The 13,744-nt window shown below is 35.7% G+C and overlaps 1 protein-coding gene across 1 annotated transcript in view; it reads right to left on the reverse strand.

Annotated features, from left to right (window-relative positions):
• Nucleotides 1-358: 358 nt before the first annotated feature.
• LOC134541655 (dystrophin, isoforms A/C/F/G/H-like) overlaps nt 359-13,744 on the reverse strand; it is a 935,715-nt gene continuing 922,329 nt past the window's right edge. Inside the window, exons 70-73 of the mRNA XM_063385245.1 lie at nt 12,409-12,652; nt 10,863-10,977; nt 10,237-10,362; nt 359-3,468 (exon numbers count right to left, since the gene is read on the reverse strand). Of these exons, the coding sequence (XP_063241315.1) occupies nt 3,353-3,468; nt 10,237-10,362; nt 10,863-10,977; nt 12,409-12,652 (601 nt within the window). The 3' untranslated portion in view covers nt 359-3,352. The remainder of the gene's footprint in view (nt 3,469-10,236; nt 10,363-10,862; nt 10,978-12,408; nt 12,653-13,744) is intronic.

Here is a 13,744-nt window from a genome sequence, read left to right on the forward strand (position 1 = left end):
CTATGCTGCAAACTGTAGTCGAATAAAACATTTTTTTAAAAACAGTTAATGAGAAAATTGTACAAAGGTTGCGAAAGTGTAGAGTAAGTCACAGTGTGTGTTGGTGTTTACACGTAAAATCAAAAAAACGTAAAAACGTATTGAAAGACCTATGTTAAGGTAAAGAGTATGAGAAAATTTTGGTTCTTTATTATTCTGACGTTTTAGGCGGGAAAACGTGTTAAGCCGTGACGTCTTATACGGGTTTTACTGTATACACACTAGGAAGGGAGAAGCACAATTTCCTTTCATAACATAATGTAGTCATAAATCACAAGTAATTTATTAACTCAAGGCAGGTCAAAAAAACAACACAGAGTCAGTATTCGTAATTAATTTTATTAACAACTTTCGTTTTCTACACACAGACTATTGCTGGTGTTGGAGCCCCACCGTAAAGTTAGGTAATTATTGTACGAAACTAGAAATATGCTAACAAGATTACCCATGATTATTACATTTGTAACAAGTTGAAAAGTGTTCACCTACAGTCAGTTTATGAATAAAAAAGATGAAAGACAATGATAATTTCTCTTCTCTCAATACATAATGTAGGTTTTAAAAATAACTAATTGAAGTAGTAATACAAGTTTTTCTTTAATCTAACCTAAAAAAAAAAAACAGTAAATACTTTGTTTCACATGGTACAAAGAGAAAGATATGTGTGCCCATAGTTGATGAACTTATCATCTTTAAAACAAAAATTGGTTTGCTTGACACAGAAGCACCAAGCACGCGCTCCTTGTAGCACAAAGTGTTTTTCTTTTATATTTTTAATTACGACTTAAAAACAAAAGCACACGTTTTGTACATTTTTAAACTACTTCATTAATGGTATGTTAATACGGCATGCTTACTTGCATTGTCTTAGACAAAATTGATTTTGTTTTGAACATTTATAAGTATTTCCCCCATACTTCTAAAAACATTACACACTTTCTTCTGGATTTCTCCATACCGATATGTTTACATTTGCATGCCTGAGGTGCATGTAAGTTCTTTATATGTTTGTGTGATATGACTTGTGCCAAAATTCTCCTTTATATTTTCTTCTTATTCTTCAAAACACAAATGTCCTCACCCATTTCTGAAACATTATTAAAGTAATTCAAATACGTAACTACTGTACAGTAACAACTTGATGACAGAAGAATATTCATTTCTACCTGACAAGAGTGCAACTAAATGTATCACCTATAAGATATGAAGGATAGTAGCTTGGTCTTGTAAACCTTCTCGTTACAATTGCATACAGAGGCAAGATGATATGGTAAAATGGTGCAAGCTGATGCTGAACCATTTATTTTTTAAACTTAATAGGTTTCTACCTATATTGACAATTTTTTTCCATCTCTAATGACATAGCAGTTAACACAACAACAGCCTTCCCCCCATTTAAAATTTTAACAATTTATCTATGTACTGCATGTAAATGTTCATTCTACAGCTTTGCACTTGCACATGGGAATTCTTAATATAACCTTTGACCATTAGATTAATACAGTAGACTCCCGATTATCCGGTGTAATGATTGGCAAAGGGTCCACGGATAACCGAAAAACATGGTTAAAGCAATGTCAAAAAATAAACTGATTACAATTTTTTCATCCAAACTATCTAGAAAAATACTTTAAAACCCTGATTTGTTCCAGTAAAACAGAATGTTAATCAAAACAGCGCAGTCAAATGTGTTTTTTCCATAAGAGAGTATTTTAATCAAAACAATTCATTTTTCAAACAGGTAGGCTAAGTATGCTTCCTGACTACCAATTGAATCAAGACACTACTCCTGTTAAAATTAAATTACAGTGCAAATATATATCTAAATACATTTGGAGTATATTTAAATAAATGTTGAGTACAGTAACATTTTGAGATTAAACAACATAAATATAAAAATTCATGAACTGCATTGTTTAGATCACAGGGCTTGAGCATAACGTTTTGTTTTTCCTATGTAGATGCTACCAACATTTCTGAGTTACAAAATAATAATGTTATTGGTATAAGAGATATTTTTTAATTCCAAAGAGAATTTTAAACAGATAAACTTAATATTTTCTATTATTAAACAGATATTTTAACCTGTTAACGTAATTCCCGACTCTGATTTTTACTAAATGCGTGTCTGCCACAATTTGCCACTAGTTCATCGTAGTGGCGCAAGGCAAACTAGCTCTAAAAGCTTCTGGCTTTTCTCTCCAGAGCTGCTGTTAACATGCAGGATGGCTGAATATAAACATTTACACAACACTTGGGCATCGTCAGAAATAATTATGCAATAAACGAAGCAAATAGCTATTGAGACAAGAGAAAAATATTTGTTGCTTCGCCACATTATTCGTTTAAATTACTAATTCATTGCATTGTATTTAATGCTAAACAGGTACCATTGACAGTGTGCACGCACGAAAATAAAAATTCCTTAATATTTTTTTTTTTAATGGTTTATGAATGTGAAATATGGCATGGTTAACCCACAAACAGAATAACCCACACCCGGATAATTGGGCGTATACTGTAGAATATATGTTTATAGCATGAACATTAAAGAAAACATTTTAATAGTGGAAAAAAAAATTACCTTCTCGTACAACTCAGCATAAATCAAGTATTGGAGTAGGCCTGGTCAATTTACATTATTTTTATTTTGTATACATTAGTCTATTTTTTCTTCCAACTCGCTTGCAATGATTGGAAGTATATTGTAACTTCCAAATATTCAGGTGGATTTTTCACCACAATAAACTTTAAATGAAATTAATTAACATGTTTCCTGGCAGTTTTTTTTCCTTCTCGCTCGCATTATGGAACTTCATAAAAAAAGGTTGCGAAAAGTAAAAATATTAAATGAGCATACCAACATAAATAATGATTTCCGTACAATAATTCCACTCTTACTATAATGCAAGCAGGATATTTTACTTATGCATCAAAAGTGCATGGCCTTGATATACATAGTGTTTTAAGGGGAAAGGGGAAAGCAGTTGTTTTAATGTTTTAATTATAATTAGAGAGACAACTATAAAAAAAAAGCAATTAGGTAGATTTTTGGGTATGTGTAGCATTTAGAAACTTGTAACTTGGACTGATATAGTTTTGCTTAACTCATAATTTTGTTACAGACATAATGAATGGTTTTATAATTTTTCACCACATGATCTTGCCTCTAGTATTGTTATGAAAAGTCTCTTCTGGAATGCAAAGCACTGTTATTTTCTTGTAAAAACTGTCTCAGAATGTTTTACCATCTGTGTCTGTTGCCATTTGAAAGGTTACGCTGGCAAGGAACTTGTTATGGAATATAAAACCCCTATTTGGGGTTGTATCTTGCGGGTGGAGGGGGGGTCTCTTCGTCGCTGGGCGTGGCCGATCGCTGGTCGTCCGTCATCACCGTCACTAGCTCGCTGACGGCTCGCCCCAGGTCTCCTGGACAACCAGACATTCCATTTGTACAGGTCACAAGCAGGTCATGTTGAAAGTAAAAGGCAGTTAATCATTTTATTTGCCATGCAAAAAGACTCATCAGGTACATAATTTGATCAATCAAGAACGTAAGAAGGGACATATCAAAAAACACGAACGAGGACGGACAATGACCCTAATAAGGAACCGTCCGTAGCGCAGTTGAGAGTGACACTAACACATGCCTGGAGGGTTCATGCATGCACAGTTGAGCATTATCCTGACATAATAAATTAGGGAACGCATACCATTACATTTATATCACTGCCTGTTGCTGTTAATTTACATGCAATTTTTTTTTATAGGTAACTTAAGTTTAGGAAAATCTTTACACAATAAAGAACCACAGGAACACAATATAAAAATTTGATTGTAACTAATAACTCTGTTTAAATTTATATTGGAAACCGAACAGAAATATGTAGTTTTACCAGTAAAGACTACCGTACCCAACATTACAAGCCTATTAACAAAATGTATCTTGCAGCTTTGGGTAGAAGGTATATCCCCTCCATCTAGCACAGCCACACATGCCAAGCTGGGGGTTTATTAGCGGCAAGGAGACAGACTCTGGAGCATACAGAACACTAACTGAACTGTTATGTCCTGTCTCGATCATCCACACACTCGACCACTGGAGAGCGCGTATGAGCAGGAAGGGGTGTATTGGTGGGGGAAACGAGTGCATTGAGGAAACCCACCAAGAACCCTTGAGGATTGTTTTATCATACCCTGACGGAAGGCTGGCGTACTAACGTGATGATTATTGAAGCTCTATGTTATTTGAGAGTTTAGCCACAGATCCACAATGTGTACATACTAAGTGATCAATTCTGATACGTATTTATTTAAAGAATAATAATACTCAAAACTTGTTGGTAGCACATTCTAGTTGTATTGCAATGAAGATCCATACAATAAAATTAGGATTGCAAAGTAAAAAACTGAAAGTATGTAATTTCTATTAAATTTTTTTTATATACACACAGAAAACTTGCAGTCCACTTCCAAAAACTTGAACAAGTCAGAACTAACAAAATTTTAAAATTAAAGTTGATTCAGTACTAAAGAATGGAAGCATACACAATAATTTTAGATTTATTATAACAGTTTGTTGTAATTAAAACAATGCTAGTTGGAATACACTAAAAAGTACAAATGTACTAGGTGATTGATGAGTTTGTGAGAGCAGTTATAAAAAATAACTATAAAAACTAGATCTTGTAGAGATATAAAGGAAACTGCTATGTATAGTAAACAAATGTGCTAGGCAGCTATTAGTGTTGTGTGCATGTATCCAAGAGCCATTTAAAAAGCTCAGCAACTCCAAGGGTTGGTAGCACTGACTGTATGCAGCAACTTTTTAAGTGTAAAATATATTTGTGTTTAAAATGTTATGGTAATTATTTATTTCAGCACATGCTTAGTAACCAAGTGTAAATTTTTATGATAAATCAATAACCTTGTAACCAACAAACCCAAAATCTCCGAGGATGGCCAAGGATTTCTGAGACATAAAAAGAGAACAATAATATGTTAAAGAAATAATTTTACAAGTAGCCATTTGTGTTGATTTTTAATTAAACAAGTTAAGTGAGCCTTGTCATGAATAATTTTTTAAAATATAAAATAATATTTGTAATAATTTGAAACAAGAACAATTTATACACAGAAATCCACATAGAGAACTCGCTAGTCTAAACTATCAATTTTTTTTTAATTTTCAAAATCTGGCTATTTGCATTTAGGTATTTTAGTATCTAGGTGTGACAGTGCCATATATATATATATATATATATATATATATATATATATATATATATATATATATATATATATATATATATAGTTACAATCACCCAGATGAGCAGAAGCCTACGCTCTTGGAACAAATAAATTTTTGCGAATTTTAATGCTTTAACAACAATTTTATTAACTATTTGTGTAAATGATCTAACCTTACCAACCTATCATTTTAGTTACAATCACTTTTAAAAAAAAAAATTCATTACATAAACTAAAGATGCAGGCATTGACTCTGGGTCAAAGCATAGCAGGTTTCCTAGTGGTTCAGCTGTAGATGATAAGGATAGATAGTAACCAAACTATAGTTGGAAAAACTAATTGTGTTCTTGCAATTTTTGGTTCCAAAATCAGTAGGTATGCCAAGTTTTTGGAAGTGGATTATCAATACATATTTTTTAAACGAGGGAAAACTTTTTTAATTTTCACTAAAAACCACTGAAATTTATTAGCTTTATCACAAATGCAAAAAAAAAAAAAAATGCTGTCAATATTATTCAGGGTTAACTTAAGAAATTTTTTGTAAGGCCTATGTCATTTTTCAAGTGTCAAATATATAATTAATAATTGTATTATTTTGTTTACAGTAACAATTCACTCACATTTTCCCTACTAAAAAAAATAATTAATTACCAAACACAGCATTTTGTAACCATATGATGCAAACAATTATTGTAATGATACTCATATACCTACCATCAACAGTATTGAAAACTAAATATGTGCAAAATTTAAATTTTTTACCAATACACACTAATATACATTAAGCACTTAATAAAATTAAAATAAATCTAGAAATAAAAAGATAATCTGTAAGACCTTTTTGTTCCTACCCTGTGCAAAAATTGTATTGTACATATTAAAAAAAAAAAAACTGGTAACTGTTTTGAAATGCTGTTAGTAAACAAAATTTTTTTTAAATTTATGATACAGAAAATCTTTAAGCAAGTGGTACTTACTGCTAGCTACTAGTTTTTTAGTGTGCAAAAATTATGCATGACAAACATACAGCAAAGTAACATTGAAAACTAAAAAAAAAAGAAGAAAAAAAAGAAAGATATACAGCTTCTACAAGTAGATGAAGAAAAAGAACTAAACTACAGACAGCATCTACAGTGTCAGATAAGAAAGCATAGGAACGAGGAAACGGACTGACCTACATCCTTCCAGCTCCTGCGAATGTAGAAGATAACAGACGTCATGAGTGCGAGTCACATGCAACAACAGACAGTTTCACAAAACAGTTCTTGGGAAGAGGGTTGACATTCCTTCAGGCATTACGTTCACCTCAGAAGGAGAAGTGTGGAAGTAGCAGCAGGATTTAGTGGAAAGTAAACAAAATGATACAAAACAATGTGTGTGTGTACGATACCACCAAATACCAAAAAAACATTACCATAGGTTAATAATACAAGTTTATTAGCTTATGTTCTAGATCACACGTTAGTTTTCTTGTATTTATTTCATCGGCATGCAAGTATCACAATTCCCATAAAAAATTTTATTAATTCTTTCATAGTTTATGCACATACATGTGGGTCACAAAAATTGCTAGGTAGTACGAATTTGTAACTGAATAATATTTCTAAACTACAACCATTTATTTTCATTGTTACCTAATAATCTAAAAATATTTAAATAAAAATAATCTATTTCTATTAGTATCTGTCGCAAAGTAAAATCAGAGCCCTTTGCCAATTAAGTTTTTCCTGGCAAAGTGGCTTGATTATTTTTACAGAAAATTTAATTGCATCAACAACACTACCTACAAATATTCGAATGTGCATATTTTACCAAGATATAACAATAGATGAAAACCCAATTTTTAATGGAAAAAAAAATTACATTTATAACACATTTACAATTAAATTAAAAGTTTCTATTAGAATTACATAATTTATTAATCAAAAAGATTTCTATTTTTACATAGGTTCATTTTTATAGTGAAACCATGATTTGTGTAGTGTCCATAATTGTGCAAAATGATGTCTGTAATGAACACAGTGAAAAGGTTTCAGATTGCCTGACTGTAGATTCTTCTTGTGGAACCAGAAGATATGAATAACTCAAACAGCAGACAGTATCCAACGAGAAGTCGAGGGTACGAACTTTCTAGCAATCATCCAGAAATGAACTATGACATAAACATGAGATAGATTACATGCATTCCATAAACCATGTGCATTCATTGTATTTATTGTCTTTTATTCCTGTGCAGTGATTTTAGATACTTGTAAATAAATATTACTTGAAATCAGCATGTTATAACTTTTTAATGTGTAATAGAACTTTACTTTGACATAAAACCTAAAGAATTAAAAAAATATATATCAGTCCTCCAAGTGAAGAAAAAACAGTTGAAGGGTTTGAAAGACATGCTTTAAGAACTAACATTTTAATCTTTTTTCCCCATGCAACAGTTTTTTTTTTTTTTTTTTACTTTTTTTTGTTTAGCATTACCAATTAATTTAGTTTTAATTACTATGCATTTTCATCTCAATTTCACATTAACCAATGTGACAATATATTTTATATTGTATTTGCCAAAAGTAAGACATTAGGCATAGTTACAAATATTTTATAAGCAATGGTATAAAGATTTTGTAACACTCATTAAAATTGTGAAAATCTGTTCTTGAAATACAAGTTTGCATTTAAAAACAAACTTTATGAATGCTACAGAAAAAAAAGTGAAGAAAACTGATAAATTCTGTTTGGATCAAAAAAGACATTTTTCTTCTAACTGACCTTACAGCTGTCCCTTCTACGCAGCTTAGCATATGCAATGCTCTACTTTGATCAATCATTTTATTACTTGAGTTAATTCCATTTATTCACCAAATTTTGAGCATAGTAAAAAAAAAAAAGTACGGAAACACACAAATATTCCCAATTGAAAAGTTTTGCAACAGGCGATGAGTTGATAACTGAGGATGTTGGAAAATTAAGTAATTTTTTGTGCTGCAAACAGATTATCACAATGCATATTTTCTGTCAGCTGTCACATCAAAAATTTATTTATAATGTAAATGTGTGATCTCCTAGCTATAAAATTTTTTTTATCTACATACATACTTTCAGAAAAACCAAACAGTCAGTAACTAAGGTGGGGCTTGGTTTCAGTTATGCATTTGAGTCAGTATCAATTTTTCTGTCTCTACTCTTTCAGAACTTGTTTAGTAATTGTTACTTGTGTAAATTAGTATTTTGAAATTATATTTACTAAATACAGTAAACTGTTATTAAAGTGAAAGAAGATTGTATTTCAAACAAGTACATGTTGAATGTTGTTGTTCTAGTTTCAGAGCCGATACAGGCAGGCTGTCCACAAGGAAAAAATATTTCGTACCAATTTAGGCGAGAAAAAAGTACTAGATTTGAAAAAAAAAAGTACTAAATTATAATTTGTTAATGGTTTTTAACAATTTAGGAAGTTATTGTGACATTACAATGCTCTAACTTACATATCACACCACACACACATGTAACGTGTGTACCGTCGTACACACTCAGAATCTACAGCACCCCTAACATGTCTGTGGATGCCGCCCGCGCAACACTGAGCACGGAGGGGTTTGAACGCTGCGGCTGGTGGTCGGCGTCATCGGTTGCGCGCCGATCCGCCGGAAAAGGAAGTTGGCCATTGTTCACTCAAACGATAGAGACCATTCTGTCCTAGCCCGGTAAGGAGTTCTGCACGTATAAAAGGGCAATGCTTCGAGTCAACAAAGGCAGATCAACTGGGACTTCACCGAGGCAGGCCGCCGCGCTGCTCGAACACCGCTCGCCGCCCTACGCTGTAAAACTTCGTGGAATCGCCGCCGCCGAGAGACCCCGACGGACTTCGTTTTGGTGAGACTATTTCATGTCATGAACATTGATAGAGACAAGTTAAAGAAGGTAGTGTCGCTTTGCAAGCATAAAACTCTGAGAACAGTTAGAAACTGAATTAAAGTCTCTAATAAGAAGTCATAATTGGCGAGTGTAAGGCAACTTCCATGAGGGCAAGCGAGTGGGGCTTCAGAAAACATGAACAGAACACTATACATGAATGCAAATACTAATGTCGACTGCTAACACTGTACATAATGAACACTCGCAAACTTAACACCACGCTCACAAGACAATTTGCAGCAGCTGTTTTCAGTATTAACACACGGCACGAGTGCATAAGAATAACTACGTGAAATACAAGTGATTTGTCTGTCAACAAGACATTTTTGTCGACAGAATAGAAACTTTAGCCAACTTCTACAGATACCATATCAGTCATTTTATTTTGTGTTTATTATGGTAGTAATTAATTTTAACCACAGGCAGTACTTGTTATTGATTGTATAAATATATTTTTATATCCCTTTTAAATAAATTCTATATGTACTGGGCTGCAAATATTTCAATGAGAATTTGTTCAATTGTTTATTATATTTTTGTAAATGTCACCCAGTTAATCTATGGCCAGCCACCGTTGTGATTGACAGTGTATACGCAGTAGGTTGAGCCGAGGCTAGCTCAAACTTGATTAAAGGTGCTGCATTGATATTTTTATTAGATTGTTAATTTTTTGTGTTTTTGTTATAGTTGACCCGTAATGAGTGTTCAACCCCACCACGCAAGGGGTACAGCTTCATAACGATGTCAGTTCGAGAATGAGATGAGATATTCGTTTGTGAGAATATTTCTATTGATAAATTGTTGTATTTACGAATTCTACTGGGCACCAAATTTTCTGACACACTCGCATCCATTCCTTCCTGCCTTGTTAGGGTTTCCTGTTCCTTTAGTGATACCCGTGACACACATACATTCCATGGTTTTTAAAAATAATTACGGTTAATAATAAAGCATATAGGAGTTACTGTAATATAAAGTGCTAGATCTGAGCGTGAATGCTCCAGACCAGCAGTAGGACACCCTGTAGCCACCCACCTGCTATGTGCAGCAGGTTGCCCACGCTCTGCCCGGTGCCGGCCGGGGGCGGGGGAGGGGGGGCCGCCCCGCCGTGCGAGACGGGCGGGGGAGGGGGCCGGGCACCGCCGTCCGCCCAGCGAGCACCTGGGACAGCACACACACACCACCGCATGCCCCCACCACCACCGCATCTACCCCCACCACCACTCGGCAGAACACAGCTCTACACACCAGATATCCATGCTCCTCGATCCCATGCACACTATCACGAGCCAGATTGTACCTTCCACTTCAGTGGTCCACAAACAAATTATTTTGATTAACAAATATGATTTTATGGAAAGAACGTATTTGATTAACACTGTTCTGATGAGAGCTCTGATTTACTGGAACGTTTTACGGCATTTCTTCTTCGGGGGGCTGGTGTATCACCCACAATCAGAATGCATGTGAAATATTATTCTGAATGTGTTATGAACTTAGGAGGTACATGGTCATCAATATCTCCCAACATTTTATAGTGAAATAATTAAGATGGCAACTAAGCCCATCACGACAAATGGTTTTAACGGGAATGATGACATCCTACATTGCTAGGAAAGAAAAGCAACTCCTACAGAATCAGAGAACTGCCAGGTACTCACTTCCTCCGTCGTGATAGTGGCCGTTTATTTTCGCAGGCGAGTCGGTTGCGAGCTGAGAAGCCGTCACGGACCGGGTCTGCAACGTTCCAGTCTTGGAGGGGGACCCCGAGCTCGGCTGAAACACCGCGCACTCAGCGATCAAACAACCCTGTGGTCAAAGAACATTATCAAGTTTGAGTAAAGAAATGTTCCTCAGATATATTTGGTCTTAAATATGGTGTCTTAATGAAATCTACGTGAAAATGGTATATAATTTAAAAAAAGTGGGTTGTCTCTAAAGTCGGTTTACGGACGATAATTTTACGTGATAACGTCATAAGAAAATATTGATGAAAAATTGCATAGTTTTATTTTTCAAATATTATTCACAGTTTTTGCAAATTCAATTTAAATAATTTGTTTAAATATAATCACGAACAATTAGTCAAAAAGCACGCCTTAACCTGTTTGATATTATAGAAGATTTTCTCGTGCGGTGGTTGGCCAGTTCTTGCACGCTTGCCTCATGCGGAAAGTGACAATGAGTCATGCTTTTTCGTGCGTGCAGCCGGCGTTCATCGATTTATAAGACGTTATGAATTAAAAAAAAAAAGTTTTGAAAGACTGGTATTAAGATTATGTTTTTCTTTATAATTTCTTTATAATTATTATGAATAACTGATCGCATACAATGAAACTGGGTGATTGGTAGCTGCAGACATTCTTCATTTATAGGTACTTCAATCTTAGTACAGCCCTAATTTGTTATAAATATTACTATCATAAAAAGACACTATCTGGCTACGCACAGGGGCTAAAGGTGATGCGACATTGACATGACCATGACGCAATGACACCAAAGACTCTGACATAGTAGGTGTTTCTTCCGTTGACGTAAATGGCCAACCCACGGTGGAGACTGAAGTGAAAAAGGGGGGTATGGTGAAATGTGGTGTTCGCATGTTCTACGTTGCACACACGACAGGCTGGCTGCCATAGACTCCGACACTAGGCCAAGTTGCAGAGGCACTGTGAATCTGAAGCTTGATAGGTTATGCATCCACGGCTTTAAACACAGGACTGAACAGTGTGGTAAATCCATACTTCCGAACAGAAGACACTGTTACGTTGTGGCAGAATAAGTAAAAAAGAATAAATACAGTAGTGCGTAGGTACATATCTGAAGCAGTACTGGAAGTATCGTCAAGTGAAGTAGTGAAGCAGTACTGGAAGTATTGTCAAGTGAAGCAGTGCGTAGGTACATATCTGAAGCAGTACTGGAAGTATTGTCAAGCGAAGCGGTGCAGCAGTACTGGAAGTGTCGCCAAGTGAAGCAGTGAAGCAGTACTGGAAGTGTCGCCGAGCGAAGCAGTGAAGCAGTACTGGAAGTGTCGCCGAGCGAAGCAGTGAAGCAGTACTGGAAGTGTCGCCGAGCGAAGCAGTGAAGCAGTACTGGAAGTGTCGCCAAGCGAAGCAGCGCAGCAGTACTGGAAGTGTCGTCAAGCGAAGCAGCGCAGCAGTACTGGAAGTGTCGCCGAGCGAAGCAGTACTGGAAGGAAACAGGTACCTCGTCCAGCAGCTGCCGAAGCCTCTGCAGCTGAGCCTCGAGCTGGCGGTTGTGGTCCTCCAGGATCTGCATGCGGGCCTCCAGCCGCCCCTTGTGCTGGCGCAGCAGCTTCGCCTCGGCCAGCAGGTCGCTGTCGTGGGGCCGAGGGGCCAGGCCGAGCTCCTCGGGCGTGGAGCCGGGCGTCTGCTTGGAGCGCAGGCGCTCGTACTCCGCCTGCAGGCCGGCGTTCTCCTCCTCCAGCTCCCTGCGGCCCATCACGCACACGTCACGCTTCGCACACGCCACCCGTTCAATAACACCACCGGCCCTTAACATCCTCCATGAACACACATGCCTCAGTCATTCCCTGCAGGATAACAATCATGCACACATACCGTGTTTTCTCGTATAATCGTCGCACATTTTATACTTAAAACAAGTTCGAAAATTAGGGGTGAGACGTTTATGCGGAAAATTTTTTTTTCGTTCGGTAAAGTTATTCATAAAAACAAAACCCGGTCATGGAAAGTATGTTTATTTAAAAATAAAAAAAAGTGAAGTATACAATAGCATGTTTAACAATTTTATATTAATAACTCACGCAATAATAATACCTTAGAATAACAAAATCTGTGACCCAAACGCGAGCCACTTGAATCTGTGACGTTAACTAATGCGTGACTATCATCGTAGTGCACACCTACCACGAAAGAGTGCGGGCCATCAAATGTAGTTAACTCGGCACTAGACAGAGAGTGCGCGTTGCACGAATCGGCGAGATATCGATATTTGATTACGTGTGCGCCCTCTATACGGGAAGCAACATAACCAAACATGACTGATGCCAACTAGCGCTGGCTACGTTTTTATAAGCGGTACACCATAGCGACGCAGATGAAAAGATAAAGGTTATAATGTTTAAAAAGTCTTTAAAAGAAAATTTACACGTCAGACAACATCGTGTTTCCATTAATTAAATAAGTAAGTGGTAATGTCTGAATAAAAATTAGATTTCTACTTTAAAATAAATTGTTTTATACGGAAAAGATATCTACACAAAGCGCTCGGAATCTAATAGCGCGACCAAAAACATTATGCGACGTTTACGTGAGTGCGACGATTATGCGATAAAACAGGGTACTTCAATTGTGATAAACTTCAATCTTATTATGAATCTTCACCGTTAACCTTGCAACATTTTGTATTCATTAGTAACGCGACAACTAAAGTGAGAAATATTAATGTGCTTGTGTTATTTTTGCAGCTGCATCCACTGTTAAAACAAAGTGTCCAAAAAATAAGAGCCCATTTATAAATTTTAATAGTATCGACTATAAGCATTGTAGTGTATTGGTTC

The sequence above is a fragment of the Bacillus rossius genome, assembly GCF_032445375.1.
Source record: "Bacillus rossius redtenbacheri isolate Brsri chromosome 4 unlocalized genomic scaffold, Brsri_v3 Brsri_v3_scf4_1, whole genome shotgun sequence".
In the NCBI taxonomy this organism is placed as follows: Eukaryota; Metazoa; Arthropoda; class Insecta; order Phasmatodea; family Bacillidae; genus Bacillus; species Bacillus rossius.